Source organism: Entelurus aequoreus, linkage group LG05 (genome assembly GCF_033978785.1).
Source record: "Entelurus aequoreus isolate RoL-2023_Sb linkage group LG05, RoL_Eaeq_v1.1, whole genome shotgun sequence".
Classification (NCBI taxonomy): domain Eukaryota; kingdom Metazoa; phylum Chordata; class Actinopteri; order Syngnathiformes; family Syngnathidae; genus Entelurus; species Entelurus aequoreus.
The window spans coordinates 21,828,591-21,852,133 of NC_084735.1; the positions used below are offsets into that span (position 1 = coordinate 21,828,591).

The 23,543-nt window shown below is 41.6% G+C and overlaps 1 protein-coding gene across 2 annotated transcripts in view; it reads right to left on the minus strand.

The window, feature by feature from the left end:
- Positions 1 to 393: 393 nt before the first annotated feature.
- Positions 394 to 23,543, minus strand: part of atp1a3a (ATPase Na+/K+ transporting subunit alpha 3a) — a 75,811-nt gene continuing 52,661 nt past the window's right edge. For both annotated transcript variants that reach the window (XM_062047400.1, XM_062047401.1), the window contains 12 exons: positions 17,033 to 17,225; positions 12,938 to 13,113; positions 12,709 to 12,845; positions 12,335 to 12,485; positions 12,097 to 12,265; positions 11,878 to 12,032; positions 8,734 to 8,857; positions 8,516 to 8,661; positions 8,300 to 8,430; positions 1,961 to 2,062; positions 1,776 to 1,867; positions 394 to 1,692 (listed from right to left, as the gene is read on the minus strand). In XM_062047400.1, coding sequence (XP_061903384.1) covers positions 1,664 to 1,692; positions 1,776 to 1,867; positions 1,961 to 2,062; positions 8,300 to 8,430; positions 8,516 to 8,661; positions 8,734 to 8,857; positions 11,878 to 12,032; positions 12,097 to 12,265; positions 12,335 to 12,485; positions 12,709 to 12,845; positions 12,938 to 13,113; positions 17,033 to 17,225 — 1,605 coding nt within the window. In that variant the 3' untranslated portion in view covers positions 394 to 1,663. The remainder of the gene's footprint in view (positions 1,693 to 1,775; positions 1,868 to 1,960; positions 2,063 to 8,299; positions 8,431 to 8,515; positions 8,662 to 8,733; positions 8,858 to 11,877; positions 12,033 to 12,096; positions 12,266 to 12,334; positions 12,486 to 12,708; positions 12,846 to 12,937; positions 13,114 to 17,032; positions 17,226 to 23,543) is intronic.

Sequence of the window (23,543 nt, forward strand, 5' to 3'; positions counted from 1 at the left end):
AATTGTCATGACTTTATTTCAGCAAAATAAATGTGAATCCAAATGCTGCTAAGTTACCTTTAAGTATGACACATTTTCTAGTGGCGTGGGCAATTGCTGACTTTTTATCTGTATGTGCATAAAAAACGGCTCACAACTGGGAATCGGTTCTCATCACTCACTTAAGGAATCGATTAGTTTATGAAGATTGTGCAGATTGTCTGCTGTACTTCGGAGGTGAGTAGCTTCATACATAGCCTACACACAGCTCCCATTCTGTAGTTCTCCACTTACAGCGTGAGCCGTAATGTACTGAATGCTAGTGCCCGTTCTAAGGTTATCATCACGTTTCATTTTTACCGTTGTGGCACTGTAAATGAGTTGGCCGAAAGAGAGGCTGGGACACGCGAGGCATCAGTGACAACTGTTCACAGCGTTTATTTCCATTGTCATGACACAAAAACAAACTGGAAACCTAAGTGGAAAAAGAGAAATCTTTCAATTTGATCTAATTTCTTCTGTTTTTCTTTTTTGTGTTTTTTTTTTGCTGCTGTTTCACAAGTGAAGGTGTCGCACTTTTACACTGATGAAAATAATGAAATCGCAGAGAAATCTCTTTTCCCATGGACACAGAAAGATTGACATTTTTTTTCTTGTTAACAGGAGGCGGGGTTAGGTGAGGAATAAAGGGGCGGAGCCTGGGGAAGGAGTGGGACGTAAGTGAAATAAAGAGGGCTATGAGGACGGCGGATGTTGCACGGCGTTCACAAACTGATAAACGGGGACAGATAAGACGGGCGCGGTGGGGATGGCGTTGGAGGGGCAGTGTGCTTTGTCACGTTCAAATGAAACCTAGCGGCTCTCGCACTCACAAGCAAATGTAAAATTCAAAAAAATAAAATACAAAAAAACAACCCACACAGTCATCTGTTAGAAAACAACAACAACACAAGGAGGGGGCGTTAGGAGGAAGTGACCTTTCCAGGGAGAGATTGAGATTAGTTGATAGGGAGGGCGAAGAAAAGGAGTGGCAGTAGAAGATTGGCAGTGAGCAGATAGAAAAAGGAGGGATAAAGTTGGCAGTTATTCGGAAGCTGGATACGAACAAAAACAAAAAAACTTGTTCATAAAAAAAACTAAAAATGTGCCCCACCCCCTTCGCCGTCTGGTACATTAGCAGTAGCCGGCATACAGTCAGGTCTCGTTTTGAAACTGGAGGTGGCGGCTTGGGGCGCTATGGCAACAAGTATCGGCACGATGGCGGCGGCTGGCAGGAAGGTGCTGTACAGGGATGGAGAAAATGTTGTTGGGGGCATTTCCCAAGCCAACATGCTCTCCCCTTGTCGTTGGTCCTGGTGACATCGTGGCGTTTTTTTAGTTTTTTTTAAAGAAGAGAATAGAGGAAGCGTAAACATCTTGTCGAGCGGCACAGCGCTCTAAGCGGTCGATAGCTGCGCTGGTTCGTTACCATGCCGACGTGCGCTCGTCTGAATGTAAACAACAACAACAACGGACGGTTGCCGGCCTTCACGTGCCAATTAGCCGTTGGTTCTAGTGCGGGAGAGGCCAGACGGGGGCGGGGCTTGAGAAAGGTCCAGTGAGAGGTCAGAGAGGGGAGGCAGAGGACAGACAGAGAGGGAGAGGCTGGGGGAGGAGGATCAGACGTTTATGACGCTTTGATAATTTAATAGTACGTCTCCTTTTCCACCCAACCTGCAGATGTCAAGAAAAAGAAGAAGAAGAAGACAGCAGAGTCAGCACAAACTAAAGAGGGCATTTTATTGTTTGTGCGTTACCTCCAGGGTTTCGGCGCAGGATGAGTTTTCGGATCTCGTCGTAAACAAAGATGAGGAAACTGTACGGGAAGGCAATGAACCACCAGCTGGGCCTGAGCGAGCACAGAGAGGACAATTGGCGAGGAGAAGGTGAAGCCGTGGCACTCGCTGACGAACGAGGAGATCAGTGGCGATTCAACACTTACTTGAGCGGGTACATGCGCAGTGCCACGTCCATGCCAGGGCAGTAGGACAGGAGGGCAGCCAGGGCCGTTTCCTCAAACAGGCCAAAGATCAAAATCTTGTTCCTGGAGGAAAATGACAGGAGAAAAAAAAAACGATGTCAAATACACAATACCGAACAAGTCCAAAATGGTGGCTTGTTTTTTTCTCCAGATATTTACAAATTAGATGACATGTTCGTGTGAATTGAGAATTTATTTCCAATGTGTAGCCATGATCTAATAATGTTTGGCCAGAATGAAAGTCAAGTCTTTACTTACACCTAGTGGCCACTGGTAGAAAGCACAATTGGATAAAACAGGGTTCCTGCAGATTTGAAATGTCTAATTTTCATACTTTTTCCAGACGCTTTAATGAAAATACAAACATTCTTGTGACATTTGTGCATCTTCTAAACAAATTATGGAATTAATTGTTGGAGATCCTAATGTTGTATATGTAAAGAGAATTAACACAAAGTCTGCATTGAGCTTGCTTGTCCATTCGGGATCTTTAGCCAACACGTCTTTATATTGGGGATTCATAAGCCAGTAACCATTCTGAGTTTGGTCCAAGATAGTATAAGGAATTTTAATACCTTGCTCACAAAATATGTGTGGACCATAGCTATAAGTTAACACAACACAACAGCGCGCTGTAGCAGCCATGCTGAGCAACGTGTGTTCATGGCAGCCATCTTAATGGGCCCCACTTTACCATTTAAGACGGTCATAATATGATTATTTTTCTACATTTAAAACCCTGTCTTGTGGCCTATAAAACGTGTAATGGTGGTTCTTTGGTCAAAAAAACGTCTTCAAGCTGCTTTCTGACCTTCTCTTCAGGATGCACCTTTTGTGAGCAGCCTTATTTATATGTTTCCACTTTGACAGCGTCTTCTCCCTGTCATCTTTGTTGTAGTTTTTAGCGCTTCCATATGGAGTCTACTGACAGACATAAGTTCGAACTATACACTACTTTGTATTAGGAATGGCAAAGGCGGAGGATGCATGTGCATGTACGAGACAGTCTGCCCCACAACAAGAGCATAAAGAAAAAGAAGAAACTTACTGACTACCGTACTTGGACCACAATGGCGGACTCACGCAAAGCACTTTGTGTACATTTCTACCAAATGTGGATAATCCGCTAGTGAGTGTCAAACTCATTTTCTCAGAGGCTACATGGAGGAAAATCTATTCCCATGCGGGCCGGACTGGTAAAATCATGACATTAAAACTTAAAAATAAAGGCAACTTCAGATTGTTTTCTTTGTCTTACTTTGGCCAAAAGTAGAACAAGCACATTCTGAAAATGTACAGATCACAACTAATCCTCTTGGCAAAACTAGAGATGTCCGATAAAATGCTTTAAAATGTAATATCGGAAATTATCTGTATCGGTTTCAACCTCCCAATATTCCCGGGAGACTCCCGAATTTCAGTGCCCCTCCCGAAAATCTCCCGGGGCAACCATTCTCCCGTTTACCACCCGGACAACATTATTGGGGGCGTGCCTTAAAGGCACTGCCTTTAGCGTCCTTTACAACCTGTCGTGACGTCCGCTTTTCCTCCATACAAACAGCGTGCCAGCCCAGTCACATAATATATGCGGCTTTTACACACATAAGCGTATGCAAGGCATACTTGATCAACAGCCATACAGGTCACACCGAGGGTGGACGAATACACAACTTTAACACTGTTACAAATATGCGCCACACTGTGAACCCACACCAAACAAGAATGACAAACACATTTCGAGAGAACATCCGCACCGTAACACAACAAACACAACAGAACAAATACCCAGAACCCCTTGCAGCACTAACTCTTCCGGGACGCTACAATATACACCCCCGCTACCACCAAACCCCGCCCCCCTCAACCCCCCGCCCCCCATCTCCCGGATTCGGAGGTTTCAAGGTTGGCAAGTATGCTCTAGTATACTCTGGACTGAAGCTGTGTGCCTTCATTGTTTTTGTAGCTGTTGTTTTGAGGTATGTTTAAAAAAATAAAAAAATAATGCACTTTGGGAAAGTCAAAGTATAGTATTTCCCATAGTTGTAGTGGGTATTAGGATTATCTCAGGGAGAGCATGTCCCAAATTCCAAGCTGCTGTTTTGAGGCATGTTAAAAAAAATAATGCACTTTGTGACTTCAATAATAAATATGGCAGTGCCACGTTGGCATTTTTTTCCATAACTGGAGTTGAAGTTGTTCTCTTATTTTGGAAAACCTTGTTTTTGATTGATTGATTGAAACTTGTATTAGTAGATTGCACAGTATAGTACATATTCCGTACAATTGACCACTAAATGGTAACACCCGAATAAGTTTTTCAACTTGTTTAAGTCGGGGTCCACGTAATCAATTCATGGTAAAGTTACATTGTTTAATGCATCCAGCGGGGCATCACAATTAAATCAGGCATAATAATGTATTAATTCCCCGACTGTATATATCGGTATCGGTTGATATCGGAATCGGTAATTAAGAGTTGGACAATATCGGAATATCGGATATCGGCAAAAAAGCCATTATCGGACATCTCTAGGCAAAACCCTTCAAGTTAGTTGAACATTCTGAGGAAAAAAATGGTGCAGTTTCAAAAACACCATGAAGAGCACAAGAACTTAAGACTTTGTCTCAGTGTTTTTACAAAGCAATTAAACTTTAAGCACTTCCTGTTTAACATTCTCATGTTGGCAGTTCATTAAAAACGTTTGGAATAGCAATCGAGTGTTTCTTCAAACCGCCGCATTGGTGAAATCCGCATACTGCCACAACACCATTAATTTATCATCATTCAAATGTTTCAAATATAATGTTAACAAAATAGTTAATAAAATGACATCACAATAACCAAATTAAAGGTACATAACAACAAACTTAACCAATAGATTTAAGTATGAAATATAATAGAACAAACAAATGTAGAAACAAAATGGAGTTCAGGGTGCGCACATTGTGCATTTAACCAACTGCACAGAACACTTAACTACAAAGATGATGGTCAAGTTGACTAAGTCTTTGCATCTTGCCGTTTCCTTATTTTATCGTTTGAGTGGATAATTTACAATGAAAGCAGGTATTGGAAATGGGTTATACTTGTATAGCGCTTTTCTACCTTCAAGGTACTCAAAGCGCTTTGACACTATTTCCACATTCACCCATTCACACACACATACACACCCTAACCAAGACCCATCAGGAGCAAGGGTGAAGTGTCTTGCTCAAGGACACAACGGCCGTGACGAGGTTGGTAGAAGGTGGGGATTGAACCAGGGACCCTCAGGTTGCTGGCACGGCCACTGTCCCAACTTCGCCACGCCGTCCCCATTGTGGGTCGATACTGCCATTATCTGATGCCAGCCACAACAGGAGCAGCTGATTGCTTGCACCTGTGCTGATTGGAGTAGCGGCAGCCAAACCAGAGTGCGTTTAAAGTCAGCTGACACGTCATCTTTAACCACTGTCATGTATGTCGTGGGTTACACTTGAATTGCTGTTGCAACATCCGGTGGACACATTTAGAACAGCAGTTTTGTCAATACAAACAAGTATCAAATAACTACAGTTGCATATTACTTACTTATGAAGGCCTACAAAGTCTCCAAGGCAGAAGAACCGTATTAGAAAGTATTCAGTAACAAACGTGTCTGCAACATGACCTTCATTTACAAAATGATTTTGACCACTAAATGTTACCAAAAACAAATTACATTTCCACTTGTTCATACCTCCCATTGTTCTCTCAGTAGTCTCACTTGATCAAGCCTTTTTCCAAAATTCTACACTACAAAAAGTATGTATTATGATTTCTGCTGGTATCGTATCAGATTTATATCAGTATCGGACAATGCTCAAAGATCAAATATCGGTATCGTATCGGAAGTGAACAAGTTGTATGCGGGCACAACTGCTTTCTATACTTCCATAAGAACCTTAAAAACAGCCCGAACTGGGCTGGATTATTGCTGTAAATATGACAACTGCTTGTAGGGCTTGAAAGGACAAGTGATTTCGCAATGCATTGTGGGGGCCATTTTTGTTGGCCAAGCTTGTTTACATGGCTGTAATGTACCCGCGGCAATGTGAAAAAGAGCAACAAACTGGATTAAAATGGAATGTAGAAAATATAAACAAATTAAGGGACTGCGCCGAGACAAACTGTACCATATCCCTATCTTTTTTTTAAATAAGTAAAATTGGTGGAATTCATCCATATGAGCACGTCCAATGGACAAGAGGTTTGAGTAAGTTGCCGCCATTGTTGAAGAAACATGTCTAACATTTAATCAACGGATTAATTATACAAAATTGCGTGTAATCCACAGCTTTCATCTCTTATGAGTTTGAGATAGAGTGAGGTAGCCCATCCTTCTCTCAATAGCAGGTTTCCCTGATAAAAGAAGCCCTCATTACTTTTAAATACTTTGTTCACTGCACTACTTCTCCAAAACGAATAGTCATTAATTTTTGTGTTTACCCATGTAAACAAGTAAGCAGACAACATGCTTTTTTCCAAAACAATGTACATTGTTTGTAGCTCGCAGCTAGCTGGGCTAATGCTAACAGCTTACTAAATTCTACGAGTGTAATAGAATAATACATGCTGTGATTCAAACTTATCAGTGTGAAAATGCAGTGAACACACCAACACATACCAGGTGATGGTGTCAAAAGCCATGTTTGATCGTCTCACGGCTACTATACAGGCTATTTACCATCTCTTTATTAGCTCACTGACCCGACTTTCTTGGCTTTTCTTTTACGCTGGAAATGAGAAAAAAATCCCACCTAATATTTTTTTTCCTGAAGCGCTCATGACAACGATTAAAGGCCTACTGAAATGAATTTTTTTTATTTAAACGGGGATAGCAGATCCATTTTATGTGTCATACTTGATCATTTCGCAATATTGCCATATTTTTGCTGAAAGGATTTAGTAGAGAACATCGACGATAAAGTTCGCAACTTTTGGTCTCTGATAAAAAAAGACTTGCCTGTACCGGAAGTAGCGTGACGTCGCAGGTTGAAAGGCTCCTCACATTTCCCCATTGTTTACACCAGCAGCGAGAGCGATTCGGACTGAGAAAGCGACGATTACCCATTAATTTGAGCGAGGATGAAAGATTCGTGGATGAGGAACGTGAGAGTGAAGGACTAGAGTGCAGTGCAGGGCGTATCTTTTTTCGCTCTGACCGTAACTTAGGTAAAAGGGCTCATTGGATTCCACACTCTCCTTTTTCTATTGTGGATCACGGATTTGTATTTTAAACCACCTCGGATACTATATCCTCTTGAAAATGAGAGTCGAGAACGCGACAGTGACTTTTATCTCCACGACAATACATCGGCGAAGCACTTTAGCTACGGAGCTAACGTGATAGCATCGGGCTTAACTGCAGATAGAAACAAAAGAAATAAACCCCTGACTGGAAGGATAGACAGAAAATCAACAATACTATTAAACCATGGACCTGTAACTACACGGTTAATGCTTTCCAGCCTGGCGAAGCTTAACAATGCTGTTGCTAACGACGCCATTGAAGCTAACTTAGCTATGGGACCTCACAGAGCTATGCTAAAAACATTAGCTATCCACCTACGCCAGCCAGCCCTCATCTGCTCATCAACACCCCTGCTCACCTGCGTTCCAGCGATCGACGGAGCGATGAAGGACTTCACCCGATCATTGATGCGGTCGGCGGCCAGCGTCGGATAGCGCGTCTGCTATCCAAGTCAAAGTCCTCCTGGTTGTGTTGCTGCAGCCAGCCTCTAATACACCGATCCCACCTACAGCTTTCTTCTTTGCAGTCTTCATTGTTCATTAAACAAATTGCAAAAGATTCACCAACACAGATGTCCAGAATACTGTGGAATTTTGCGATGAAAACAGAGCTTTTTGTATTGGATACAATGGTGTCCGAATACTTCCATTTCAACGATTGACGTCACGCGCATACATCATCATACATAGACGTTTTCAACCGGAAGTTTCGCGGGAAATTTAAAATTGCACTTAATAAGTTAACCCGGCCGTATTGGCATGTGTTGCAATGTTAAGATTTCCTCATTGATGTATAAACTATCAGACTGCGTGGTCGGTAGTAGTGGCTTTCAGTAGGCCTTTAAGGCAGTTATTGATGCAGCTTGTTCGCGCCATGTTTCGAACTTGTTAAGGAAAAGAACAAAACTTTAGCAAAGAGCTTTGTATTCAGCCATGTAATTAAGCTATTCAGAGGCCCTCAAGACCCACAATGCATTGCGTTTACTACATCACACTTTCAAGCCCTATTATAGCAAACATGGACTCACTTCATGCCCTGCTGGAAAACAGAATTGCGTCTGGTCTTGCAGATGATGACGTCGGCCCACTGCACCACCACGATGCTGACAAAGAAGGCTGTGTGGCACGTGAACTCCACAATCTTGCGCTGCTCGTACGTCTGAGTGGGACGTGAAGAAGAAGAAGAAGAGCATTCGCATTTTCTGCCTCCAAGTGTTTTTCTGTGCGAGGACGCTGTCTCATACCCATTGCTGGCCGTAGCTGTCCTCAAGGTCGTTGTTGGAGCGGTCGTCCCAGTTGAGCCGGATGCCCATTAGCACAGAGGGCCGGAAGCCATTTTCAGCCATGATGACAAAATAGGCAAAGAAGCCTCCGAGAGCTTGAATCATACCTAAATACACAAACGGGTTAATAGTGAAAAAGCTAACAGAAATGGAGTGAGTAAAACAAATGAGGTACCAACCGATCTGTCCGTAGGCGATGCTGATGAGTCTCTCGTTGACCAGTTTGTCCCTCTGCGGGTTCCTGGGCTGACGCTTCATGATGTCGCTTTCTGCTGCTTCGTAGGCCAGAGAGATGGCCGGCACCTAAAATCACAGACAAATAATGTCATAATCATCGCATATTAGGGGTGTCACGGTATTGTAGATACTGCGGTATTGCAGTTTCAAAGTCTTTACAATAATGTGGTGACGTGTGACAATATCAAACGAAAACTTGGTGAGTGTAGTTTTTTTCTGGCGCTTTAGCATTGGCCGGGTCTGAAAATATATTACATCTCCCGGAATTCTCTGCTCAGCGTGGGGGCAACAAATTGGGGGCATGGAACGCCGTAAGCAGGAAGTGAAGTGTTCATAGTAGGAAATACGTGTAAACAGAAAAAGCTACGTGATAAATCCTCACTCCATTTCCTACCGTGTGTTTCTCTCGATGTCGCCGGGGGGCTGAAGTCTATAAGCTGCACTCGGGGCAGTAGGCAGAGTAAACCCGAGACAAGTCGCCACCTCATAAACCATCACCCAGAAAATATATTTGAAGCCAGCTAAGCTAAACGTCAGTAGATGTTTACATTGTCAATTTAAAGACATCAATGTGTAATGTTTAATATTTGCTTGAAACAGTAGATGTCACTGCAAGATTATTTGCACATGTTTGTAGTAATAAATATAATTAGAACTTTGAGCATTTACAGTAAAGAATGTTTACTATCCTAAACATCCCTGCCACTTCATTTTACACACTATAGTACAGGGGTCAGGAACCTTTTTGGCTGAGAGAGCCATGAAAGCCAAATATTTTAAAATGTATTCCTGTGAGAGCCATATAATATGTTTTAACACTGAATACAACTAAATGCGTGCAATTCTAAGTAAGACCAACATTTTTTGAGTATAATAAGTCTCTTATTCTTTTTAATAACATTGTTATTCCGAAGCTAACCATCAATAAATAAAATACTTCTTACCATTAATGCGACTTCTGGTGCTGCATGGTTTTGCTGATGGCTTTGTAGTCTGGTTGATACGTGGTTATTTTTAATACTGTGATTACCAGAGGAATTATTCATTACTTATCGTGTTAAGCAGTGTCAGCTAAGATTTATCTGAGAGCCAGATGCGGTCTTTAAAAGAGCCACATCTGGCTCTAGAGCCATAGGGTCCCTAACCCTGCTTCAGTATCTTTTTTTTTTTTTTTACATATACCACAATATCATTAACCTGACTCTCACCAGATCCTTGTAGTTCGCTGAGCTCCACACAAGGATCTGGGACTTCTCAATTGGAGATGTGTTTCAGAAGGCGGGGCCTTGTAAAAAAATAATTGTATGTGATTGGATAAACCACTTGTCTGTTACCTTGAATGACGTGCTACTTCAACCACTCACATCGGAATCAATCCGTGACGCTGATGAGAGCAACGCTGGGAAATCCAAAACAGAACAGCCGACATATTGGATAACGACAGAGCGAAAAGTTAGATAACTTTTACTGAAACAACGCAGCAATGTCAGTAGACGATCAATGTCGTTTGTGCAAAGAAAATATGCGTATATGAGGCTTCATTGGGAACAGCAATAAAATATTTCACAGAGTTGCCAACGAAAAAAGCATAGACGAACGTCTAACAGAACTTGGTTTAAAATTGTTGAATGTTCGGGAGAGACCGTGTCGAATATGCTTACCGTGCTTTCGCTTGATAGGGAAACTCGAAGACTCTCTGTCCACTTTTAAAAGATGGCAAAAAACTGAAGAGGCGATAGCGACATCAGAGAGCGCAAAGGTGTCTGTCGCACATAAACGGGACAGGGTGTCCATCGAAATAGTGTCCCCATCCCTCGACACCTACTGCTCCCCCAGCTCCTGAACTACTGAATTAACATTCAATGGATTTGACAAAACAGTTGCAATAGCAGAATCAATGTCAGCCCACGACTCCTCGCTGCGTGCCGCCATTGTTGTTTGAATCAAACAGTCGCTTCGGCGCAACGTCACATCTATGAAATCCCGCCCGGCGATCCTGATTGGTTCATTATTTTTTGCTATCTTGAAGGAGTTTGCATTGCCCTCGAGCCCAGATCCTTGTGTTGAGCTCAGCGAACTACAAGGATCTGGCGAGAGTCAGGTTACAATATCATACCATGGCCCTAATACCGTGATAATATTGTACCGTGAGATTCTAATACCGTTACATTCCTATCACATATAGTCTTCTTTTACAGTTTTATGCAGTTAAAACCTGTCAAGTTTTCCCTGGTTGTTACGTACGTCCTTGCCAGTGTCTCATTTTACTAATTGTTCTTCCCTTTAATAGATTGTGATTGGACAGCAGACGGGTGCCCGGGAGATAAAGCCTAGAGGCAAAGCCTAAAGCTCTCTCTCATTCCAGCGAATCACCAGCACAGCTGATGACCACGCACCGCCTATGCAGCCAAGCATTGCTTGATTAGTAAATGCCCCATTGCTTGATTAGTAAATGCCCAATCAGATTTTAAAACATATTTGGGGATTTTTTTTTCTCTTCCTAAATTAATACAAAAAGCAATAAAAAATGGGCCCCAGCAAAAATGGAACTTATCTCATGCAGGGCAAAAAAGATGCTGCTTGAGCAGCAGTTATTGACTTCACTAATAATTTATTTCATTTAAAAACTAAATTAAAAAAAAGAGCTAATACTAATAACAAAGACTGTTACAGATAAATGTCAAAATGACAAATATCGGCACCAATAATTGGTCGATCACCTATTAAACACATCCTTGGATTGACATTTTAACCTCCCAAAAGGCCAGCATCCACTCTTAATGGACATTTGTATTTTGCACAAGAGAGCTATATTCTGGCTGAAATGTGTAACTCTGACTATAATAATATATCAAAACCAAACAATGCTGGCTCTCAAAATAAGAATATTAGTGAAAGGAGATGTCCAGCCTCCCAGGTCTTAGCTTTCTCAAGAAAGATCAATTAGTTGAATAGCCCTGGTGTACTTCATCCCTTTCCAGTCACTGTTGATAGACAGATAGTTGTACCACATTGCCACCTGGTGGCCTTTAAAGTATGCACTCTAAAAACATGCACTGTACTGCATGAAGTGGCGCTGGACTCACCATGTCAGTTCCCAGGTCGATGCAGAGAATGGTGATGGTGCCAAGAGGAAGAGGGATGTTGACCATGATGAAGAACAGGAAGGGGGTGATCTCAGGGATGTTGCTGGTGAGTGTGTAGGCGATGGATTTCTTCAGGTTGTCAAAGATGAGACGGCCTGCAATGACAAATATTTTTGTTGGCTTGAAGTCGTCATTCAAGTCAACCTCCTCCTCCCTCACCCTCCTCTACTCCAGTGACAATGGAGGCGAAGTTGTCATCCAGCAGGATCATGTCAGCAGCCTGTTTGGAGACGTCTGAGCCAGAGATTCCCATGGCGACACCGATGTCTGCTTTCTTCAAGGCAGGAGAGTCATTGACTCCATCGCCCGTCACAGCCACGATGGCACCCTGACAACATGGAGGTAAGTTTATGAAGTGCACCTAAACAAGGCCGCTATCGTTAATTTTGTAATGGACCTGTCTCTGGCAGCCCTCGACAATGATGAGCTTCTGCTGAGGGGATGTTCTGGCAAAGACTATCTCTGTGTGATTCTTTAAAATGTCGTCCATCTGGTCCTGGTCGAGCTCTTTCAGGTCTGTCCCGTGGATCACGCAGGCTTTTGCATCCCTACAACAGCATACAAGGACGTTTGAAACTGTTTCTGAATGAATTCCTTTTTCGGTCATGCTTTTTCTTTTCTTTTCTTTTTGTGTGTAAATGTGTATGATTGTTATATATGTATAATTTGTACTGTACTGTCACACAAAATGGTTAATGGTTGATTATACGACCGAAATAAACTGATTTCATTCATTCATTCAATGTGATGAAGTATATATTTGTCTCATACCTGGGGTTGACCTGGCTCACGGGGATGTTGAGACGTGCGGCGATGTCTTCTACAGTCTCGTTGCCCTCAGAGATGATGCCCACGCCCTTAGCGATGGCCTTGGCGGTGATTGGATGGTCCCCAGTCACCATGATGACCTGAGGAGGGGAGGAGGCAGAAATGAGGACAAGAACAGGTACAAGCCTTCAGATGGAAGCAAAGGACATGTCAAGGTTTGCGTGGAGCCCACCTTGATGCCAGCAGAGCGACATTTGCCCACAGCATCAGGCACAGCGGCACGGGGCGGGTCAATCATGGACATGAGGCCTACAAAGCAAAGGTTGTCCGTCTGGAAGTTGACGTCGTCTGTGTCAAAGGCAAAACCTTTTGGGTACGATTCTTCTGGCAGGAACATGTGGCAGAAACCTAGCAAGATGAAGACGCATGATTTTACAGAACAGAACATATTCATAAGGTCCGCTCACTAAATAATACAGATCCACTAAATAATACAGATCGACCGATTATTGACTGGGGCCGATTAGCTCTGCCGATGTTTTGCATTTTGACGTATATCGGTAGGGATGATACTCGAAACCGGTTTTCCCGGTTGTTCGATAACAAAAGAACCGAGTCCTCTGACTCAAATCCCTTTTTGAGAACCGGTACACGTTATCGAGACCACCATAGTAAAGAAAAAGAGTTGGCTCTTTATTCAAATCACTTTCTTACACAACGCTTCCTGATGTGTAATACCATGCAAAAATTTAAATTTCTGTCACTTTATCCTGCATCCTCTTTGTTGTGAATGTAGCACGCCTGCAAGGTGATTGGCGAAGAAGGAGGAAGTGTTGCTGTTGCGGAAATGAGGAGTGAGGATAGACGTGCGTGTAGAAGGAACGAGATAAGTTGAGCTGTGTTAGTATAGGTTGCTCAATGAAAGTTTAAAAAGAGCATCAGACTTGATGTGCACTTCTTTTGGACGCTACAATTGGTGTCAGAAGTAAATCTTTGTGCATACTGCGCTGCTTAATTGTGTGCTCAGCCTGCTACGTCATCGGGAGGTACGTGCCACGATGTTTCCTGGCGACTTTGTCAAGATGGAAAGGGAGGGAAATGACATTGAGTGGGGACTTATGGTGCCAGCAGTACTGCAGATGTCTGTGTGAATCCAGGACGTGAGGAGCTCGCCGCAAAGCGAGAGAGAAAGGGAGGAAGGACAGAGGCAGCGTCTACAGGTGCAGCGCACGCTGCTTGGCATGGAAGAATTCCGCCCTCAATGAAGACTCCCAGGTTTGATGGCAAGGCGAACTGGGAGGCATTTCATCCCGCTTCTTACTCCAATTGTAGCGTCCAGAAGAAGTGCACACCAAGTCTGATGCTCTTTTTAAACTTTTATTGAGCAACCTATACTAACACAGCTCAACTTATCTCGTTCCTTCTACACGCACGTCTATCCTCACTCCTCATTTCCGCAACAGCAACACTGCCTCATTCTTCGCCAATCACCTTGCAGGCGTACTACGTTCACAACAAAGAGGATGCAGGATAAAGTGACAGAAATTTAAATTTTTGCATGGTATTACACATCAGGAAGAGTTGTGTAAGAAAGTGTTAAAAATAAAACCATCAAAAGCCATCTGCTTTTGAATAAAGACAAGTTAGGTTAAATGAAAATATTATTTATTTTACGGTGTATCAAAAATAATTTGATCAAAATTTAATTGAAATATTGTCGGTTGTGGCCCTCCAGCAGTGCTCGGGTTGCTCATGCGGCCCCCGGTAAAAATTAATTGCCCACCCCTGGTTTACATGGTTTACCACCTCTTGGCTGAGTTGCTGTTGTTCCCAAACTCTTCCATTTTGTTATAATAAAGCCAACAGTTGACTTTGGAATATTTACGAGCGAGGAAATTTCACGACTGGATTTGTTGCCCAGGTGGCATCTTATGACAGTTCCATGCTGGAAATCACTGAGAGCGGCCCATTCTTTCACAAATGTTTGTAGAAACAGTCTCCATGCCTAAGTGCTTGATTTTATACACCTGTGGCCGGGCCAAGTGATTAGGACACCTGATTCTGATCATTTGGATGGGTGGCCAAATACTTTTGGCAATATAGTGTATAAGTAAAGAAGAGCAGGCAGCATGTCAACCATTCTCATACTTTCTGTAACATCCAGGAAGAAAAGATGTCAGCCAGCTTTAAAAATATCTCAACTATGATCTACATGAAGGAGTCCAGAATTGTATTTAAATGTTCGCAATAATTTAAGGTTCCTCACAAGGAAACCTTACAATGTATTAAACCGCTTTTAAATGTTATAAAATTGAGTAGATGGTAGTGATGGGTTGATGAGGCCTCATGAAGCGTTTCGACACATTGCAAAACTGTATTGATACTGTGCCGATACTGTGTCACTAAATACTGACATCTGCTGGACATTAAAAATCCCTACAGGCAACCTATTGACCGACTCAACTGACACTGATTTTATGACCTAGTATACCGTATTTCCTTGAATTGGCGCCGGGAATATAGTATTCGCCTGCCTAGAATTACAGCCGGGTCAAACTCGTTTCGCAAAATAATTAGCGCATGCTTGGCACTTCCGCCGGGTCAAATATGAGTCATTAAATGACTCCCGCCTCCAGGTGGTAGAGGGCGCTAGTGATCCTTCTTGCGACTACCAGTACTGCAGGAGACAGGTACTGCAGAAGAAGACAACAAGCAGCAAGCATGCAGCAATTGTTTGCTTGCACTTTTAACATGGAGGATTACATATCTAAAATAAAACCGTTTTCTAAACTGGACTTTCAATCGAAGCAGGAGGTAATAATTAAAGGAATATCTCCAGAGACTTTTAAAATAGAAGAAAGATGAGAAAGACTGCCTTTGATCAGAAGCAGCTGCACATGGACCCATCTACAAGTAAAGGTAAGATCATAATAACGTTTTTTTTATTAAATGTGTTTTTAATGATAAGGTATGCGCCGGAGTGAGAAGAGGTTTTAAAATAATTAGAGCATGCTTGCTCATTCCGCATGGTTTTGGTAACCGCAGGAGTGAGAAGAGGTTTTAAATTAATTAGCGCCCCTGCGGCTATTCAAGGAAATACGGTATACAATAATATAAACCAAGTCATTGTATTTCATTTAGGATTATTTCATATTTTCATTTAAATAAAAATACATTTTTATCTTTTTTAGATACAGTCAATAAATAATGTGAACATGTATCGTGACTAGGATGGTAGAAGGTGGGGATTGAACCCCGGTAACCAGCAACCCTCCGATGGCTGGCACGGCCACTCTACCAACTTCGCCACGCCGTCATTCCTGTACCTTCTCTAGTAACAGTAGTGATGGGTCCTGCAACACAGATGCATCGGCGCATGCGTCGAGCTCATAGAGCGAAACCCTGTGTCGGTGCGCGTACCGCTTTTAGAAAGTCACGTGACCGATCATGAGCTGCTTTGGTCACGTGACCGATACGCGAACTGTATCGCACTGACGCCTCCTCTGTGCCCTGTGAGCAACGTTCCCTCTAAGGTGCGCGCCTGCGCAATTGCGCAGTGCTCAAGCGTCCTCTGCGCACACCGTGCGCCGCACAGCCAATATATGCCGCGCACCAAATCAAACCCATCTGAATTCTAAACAAAATAAACACATTTATTCTGTGTAATTTTGAAATGCAACTTTGAGTGACAGTGACAACAAGCGGCCCTAACGGTGTTCGTCAACAACACGCATTGCGCCGCTTCCTAATAAACACAGTTTGGCGCGCAGGCGTCACTGCGATACAGTTCGCGTATCGGTCACGTGACCGGAACAGCTCATGAGCGGTCACGTGACCAGAACAGCTCATGAGCGGTCACGTGACCAGAACAGCTCATGAGCGGTCACGTGACCGAAACAGCTCGTGTTCGGTCACGTGACTTTCTAAAAGCGATACGCGCACCGACACAGGGTATCGCTCTATGAGCTTGACGCATGCGCCGATGCATCGGTGTTGCCGGACCCATCACTAGTAGATGGCGAGTTATTGTGATGTAGAAAAATCGCATGTTATTACTCCTCTTAGACACATGTAATAAAGGTGTTTGTAAAATTCTCTTTTGTTTTTCCTTGCTAAATTAACCACAACATTAGTGCCGCATAAAACATTGTCGCTACTGGTTCGACGTTCATCTGTTTACTGACATATAGTATTGTTGTTTAAATAACTTTTGCTGCAAATTAATATCAGCTTCAATTATCGGTTATTGGCCTCTTGGACTCCTAATAATCGGTATCGGCCCTGAAAAACACATATCGGTCAATCGGCGCAACTTTATCATCCTTACCCAATACTCTTTCTCCTAGTCCTCCCAGTTCCAGGTAGGCATTCTGAAAGGCCTCCTTCATCTCCTCATCCATAGGATGCTCCTTGCCCTGCAGCATGATGGTGGAGCAGCGGTCCAAGATCCTCTCTGGAGCCCCCTTCATCACCAGGAGATAGCGGTTGTCGTTTTCCTCCTCGCCCTCGTGAATGGACAGCTGACAAAGCGGAATGAGGGCATATTTGGCATGAGATGTGTGTAGGGCTGCACAATCGATCGAATTTTAATCACAATCATGATTTTGACTGCTACGTTTAAACAAAGTTAATCAATGACGATATCAACATTTAAAAATCGAGCACTTTCACAGCCTGAGGCGACAGAAAAGCAATAGCGGCTTGTCTTAAAGCCCCGTAAATGGGCCCATGCCCACACTCAAGTCCATTGTAAATGGGCACAGAGCTCCAGGACCACCTCGGCAGTCAGCGCTAACATTCTTGTTCCCAGCTGCTGCAGATGGTCTCCTTGTTTCACTCACGTGGCATCTAACTCGATGTGCGTTAAAGACCACACTGATTTTATTAGATGGCAACCTGTGTGGAAGCCTGCACGACACTCCTTGGAGTCGCATCAGCAGGACTAAAAGCTGGCCATCTTGCTAAATAGTCTGGAGTATAAATGCGACGATTAACCGTTTTACGATTAACCGTTTTACAATCATCCGTGATTAAAAACATCAGTTATTTAATCCCAAAGGCTCCACTAAACCGTGTGTTTCAGGCCTCCTCACTCACTATAAACGGACATTACTCTGGTAAATACATTTTGTCACAACTTGCATAAAAAGAAAAAAAAATAGTAAAAAAAGTAAGATATAATAACAGAATTAAATATGAGTGGCAAGTTACTTCATGAAGAATATAATGGTATCAATCACTAGCTTAGCGTTGAGTCCATTTCGTGCAAACAAACAACAGGTTCTCCTGTAATTCAGTGACCATTTAACATTAGAGATTGCTTCTTCTTGTATGTGTTGACTAAACTATAGGCATAGTATCTTCATATAGCAAGTGTAAAACACTAACATAACATTGTAGAATAACAGCACTATACCATGGGATCTAATTTTGTGCATTCCAATTATTAGCACAGCATAAAACAGATTATTAAAAATGAATAAATAGGCATGAATGACAGTTAATGACCCACATGATTAACATTTTCCCCTGGGGGATCAATAAAGTTCATCTTGCCTCATACAAAACCCAAAACCAATGAAGTTGGCACGTTGTGTAATTCGTAAATAAAAACAGAATACAATGATTTGCAAATCCTTTTCAACCTATATTCAATTGAATACACTGCAAAGACAAGATATTTCATGTTCGAACTGAGAAACTTAATTTTTTTGTGCAAATAATCATTAACTTAAAATTTTATGGCAGCAACACAATGCAAAAAAGTTGTCACGGGGGCATTTTTACCACTGTGTTACATGGCCTTTCCTTTTAACAACACTCAGTAAACGTTTGGGAACTGAGGAGACCAATTTTTTAAGCTTTTCATGTGGAATTATTTCCCATTCTTGCTTGATGTACAGCTTAAGTTGTTCAACAGTCCGGACTCCTGTTGTATTTTACGCTTCAAAATGTGCCACACATTTTCAAATGGGAGACAGATCTGGACTACAGGCTACTACCCGCACTCATTTACTATGAAGCCACGCTGTTGTAACATGTGCAGAATGTGGCTTGGCATTGTCTTGCCGAAATAAACAGGGGCGTCCATGAAAAAGACGTTGCTTGGATGGCAACATACGTTGCTCCAAAACCTGTATGTACCTTTCAGCATTAAGTATCTTGTCTTTTCAGTGTATTCAGTTGAATATAGGTTGAAAAGGATTTGCAAATCATTGTATTCTGTTTTTATTTACCATTTACATAAAGTGCCAACTTAATTTGTTTTTGGGTTTCGTATTAATATTACACATTTCTTTTTTATTAATTATACTTTTTGTTTATATTTATTATTTTGTACTGTTATTATAGTTATTATTTGATTACTGTTATTTCCGACAGTCTTCTTCTTCTTCGTTTGGATTAAGATGTTAATTAGAGGTGTAACCACTATACAGCTGGGCAAGTGTTAAACAGCCAACTAACCAAGCTCTCGTTAACAGCTGCCAGACCACGATTCCCATTAGGATGGCGGTATATGGGACAGGATGTTATGATGTGGTCTGCAGTCTGCTCCTCTGCACCACACTCGCATGCCACAGATGAAGCCATACCCCATTTGCACATAGTTGAGCGGAAGAGGCCGGCGCCAGTGCAAAGGCGATTAAGCCTGACCCAAGCAGGCCTGGGAAAGCATATTGCAGGTGGTGATGTACTGGCCTCAGGGATGTAATCATGAAGTACGGAATAGTTTACCCGCCATTCCATGTTCCATTTGTAGTCCGGCCAGTTTGCTACACTGCCGTTGGACTGGTTAAAGTCATTTAGCGATTCCAATGCAGCAGGGACAAATGGGTGTCTCGATTTAAGCTGCCGGTGTCCTCTAAGGGGAGGAAACAGAAGCTGATCATGAAGCCCAGGCGCCAGTGCTCGGCGTGCTAGAGACAGTGTGGCTGTCTTGCGACGAAGCTCAGATGGTTGAATACCTGTTAAGATGAAAAGATTGTCCGTTGGTGTGGGACGCAGGCATCCAGTCACTAAACGCAAAGCGGCGCTAATCGGCTTATCTATGAGACGAGTGGGAGTACTACGACACCAAGCAGATGTGCAGTACTCAGCGGCAGAGTGGACCACTACAAGGGTGGCTGTATGGAGTATAACACCGCAAACACCCCAGCTCGATCCAGCCAGTCGTCTCAAAAGCATACTTGCCAACCTATATATATATATATATATTCATATATATATATATATATATATATATATATATATATATATATATATATATATATATATATATATATATATATATATATATATATATATATACATATATTTAAGAAATATTTGAATTTCAGTGAATTCTAGCTATTTATATTTATTAATTTTATTAAATATATATATAAATAAATAAATACTTGAATTTCAGTGTTCATTTATTTACACATGTACACACACATAACACTCTACTCATTGTTGTATTTGAAAGTGCAATGCTTTGCAGCCAGTAGCACAGCCTTTGAAGGAGCATAAGTATGGGCAGCATCTGTGAAATTTAATTTGCAGGAAAGGTGTGAGTTTAGGGTTGAATTGTCCATTCTCGTTCTATTCTCTGTCACTATCTTTCTAACCATGCTGAACACCCTCTCTGATGATGCATTGCTGTGTGGCACGCACAAAAGTGCCTTCATCAAATGCACCAGAGTCTCTGCAGGCAGCATACCCCTTCCCCTTCGAGCTGTCCTGGATGAACTGAAATTTCTTGTTTCCAATCATTTTGGAACTTGCAAGCGTACTTCTTTTTCTTACTCGTCGTCGCCATGACTGTCTCTTCTTCTTTCTTCTGCTTCGTCTCCTTCTTGTTGTGTGTGCAGTTGTGCACTCTCCAAAAGCCGTAGGTGTTATAACGTGACTGGGCCGGCACGCTGTTTATATGGAGGAAAAGAGGACGTGACGACAGGCTGTCCTCACTCAGGTCCGCATGGACCTGCAGTGGGCGTGCCTTTAATATTGTTGTCCGGCTGGAAATCGGGAGAAATTCAGGAGAATGGTTGTCCCGGGAGATTTTCGGGAGAGGCACTGAAATTCGGGAGTCTCCCGGAAAATTTGGGAGGGTTGGCAAGTAAGCTCAAAAGCCCAACACGTGTTAGCCTTTTGCTAACAATGTGAGCGCCCTTTCCAACTGAATGCCGAGATATGTTGGTCCGGCAGAAAAGGGTAGAGGACGTCCATTTCTGACAGTAATAAATAACATCAAAGTCTTTAAGTAATGTGATTTTATACATTTTTTGATGTGAGACTAATCAATGCTTAATAACCATGAAACCGTGATTATTGCTCATACTATAGCCGCACTGTCAAAATCTATCATCGTTACATCTGTAGTCTGGAGACACTTTTCCGTCGAGTGCCAAAATTTCTCGCTGGTGTTCTGGCGAGATGTGCTGCCCAGTGGAATTCCTACACCCTCTGCGTGTGCGTATAAATCAGTGGAATTAGAAAATGTAATGGCGTGTTGAAGGACTCTAACTGACGCTATATGTTTGTATTTTGTCATTTGATATACATGTTTCACACTGCAAAGGATTAGGTCAAGCAGGGGTGTCCAATTGATGAACGTGGCTGATTTTTATGGCCCGCAAAAAACATCAAAAAATAAATAGAGCTAAATGCAACATGTAATGAGAAAATGCTGAAATGTTAATACTAATAATGAACAAAAACACAAATATTAATCTCAAATATATGTTATTTATTTAGCCCATTTTATACAACATGTTGAATCATAGTAATTAATAATCATGATTTAAAAATTTACAAAAATAAGCATGATTATTATTTTGGCCATGCAACAATAGGTATGTGATGAAAGACCAAATTTCCAGGTGAGCGTATTATAGTGCTCTGGTTTAACTCGTGTTATGGCTGTAGGGATGTAACTGCGGTAAAATTCTAGACGGTTAGTAATACCGTTTAAATGTTTAATTACCGAAAAAACGTCTTTTTTTTTTTTAGGCAACACTGCTTACTTCCGGGAAACGGAAGTAATGTGCGTTGCAGCATTTGGCTCGAGAAAAAATGGCTGCAACTACATGGACTTTGCTCTGTAGATGTTCCCTGCGGGTAAACAGAGTCGATCGCTTTGTTTCATTTCATTTCACTCGATTTTACTTCAACTGTGTCTCGGCGTGCGTCTAAGAGCGCGCTGCTGTTATTCGATGACGACAGGTGTGGACAATGTTGGAGACAGACGCATTTGTCCCATGCAGCAGGTGATGTGTGGGAAACGTTGCCACAACTTATTCATAAAGTCCTGCAGTTTGTTTACTGGGATGGTCACTCGTCCTTTATTTACCTGCTAACTTTATCAGTGTTCCAATAACATCAATACTAGCTCAAATGTTTTTGTCATTTAGTCAAAATTAACGCAGACTGAAGTACCAACACGCTCAGGTAGGCAGATTGTGTATTAGATGTGAGAGATATCACTCCTGTTTATTTTTTTTAAACCACTCTGTTGCTGTTGTTTACAGAGCCCCTAAAGGGACATGGGGGAATTTTTTTTTTAAATAATTTTTTATTATAATTTTTTTTCCCCAGACATGTATCTCGTGCGCACGATTAACTTTTTATTTTAAAAAAATAAAAACTTTTTATTTATTTTTTAAAATTTTTTATAAAAACGTTCTTGTGCGCAAGAGATAGTTTCTCACGAGCACCAGAAAGCGTTGGATGCGTGCGCGTGGTTTGAGGTGTGGGTGAAAATGGCAGTTCAAGGGTTAATTTGGCTGTATGTACAACTAGGACTTTCCCCCATGTGTGTTGTGGCAAAATGTGAATGCCTGATTACTAGGTGTGAGACAAACACTTTATCTTCCTGGTTATTCTAACACTACGTGTTTGACATTATTTAAGACTTTATTGTGCCCGGAAAAGGACAGTTTTCCTCTTCTGTGGCTGTGGGGGGCGGGCATGGCTTGCGGAACTGCAGCGAAGCGGGGTGTGCCTGTTCGTCCGATATTGATGTGATAAAACTTATTTCTTGTTTGGAAGATACAAACACAATTGTAACTGTTATTTCTTCCTGCACATAATAAATATGTACAACGTGTTTGGATGTATTAATTTATGCAAAATTGTCATTAAATGTAGTATTGCCTGACAAAAAGTGATTTGACGTAATATTTTAATATTTACACACGCGCATTTTACTAGAATACCCTTATGAGCATTACATATATCAACATAAAGTACCTACTGTACTGTTTACTTGTTGAAACACCCTTTTTAGAGCAAATATCTACCCAAATGGCTACTTTGTTGCTGCCAAAATTGTATTTCTATTAATATTTTGACACATCTTATCTCTGCATATTCTACTAGAATACTCTTATTAGCATTACATATACTGTATATAAATCAACTACCTACTGTACTGTTTACTTGTAGAAATACCCTTTTTGGAGCAAATATCTACCCATATAATTTATATGTGTATATATAATATATATATATACATATACATATATATATATATATATATATATATATATATATATATATATATATATATCATATACATATTATGTATAAGCATGTACACTGCAAAAATTGAAATCTAAGTAAGATTAAATATCTCAAAAAAGGGTGATTGGCTTATTTTCTGTCTGATAAGATAATTCTTCTCACTAAGCAGATTTTATGTTAGAGTGTTTTACTTGTTTTAAGGGTTTTGGTCCTAAATGATCTCAGTAAGATATTACAGCTTGTTGCTGAGATTTTATGACTTATATTGAGTAAAACATGCTTGAAACTAGAATATCAACTGTTGCAAAGCTGTGTCATCAACACTCAAGTAT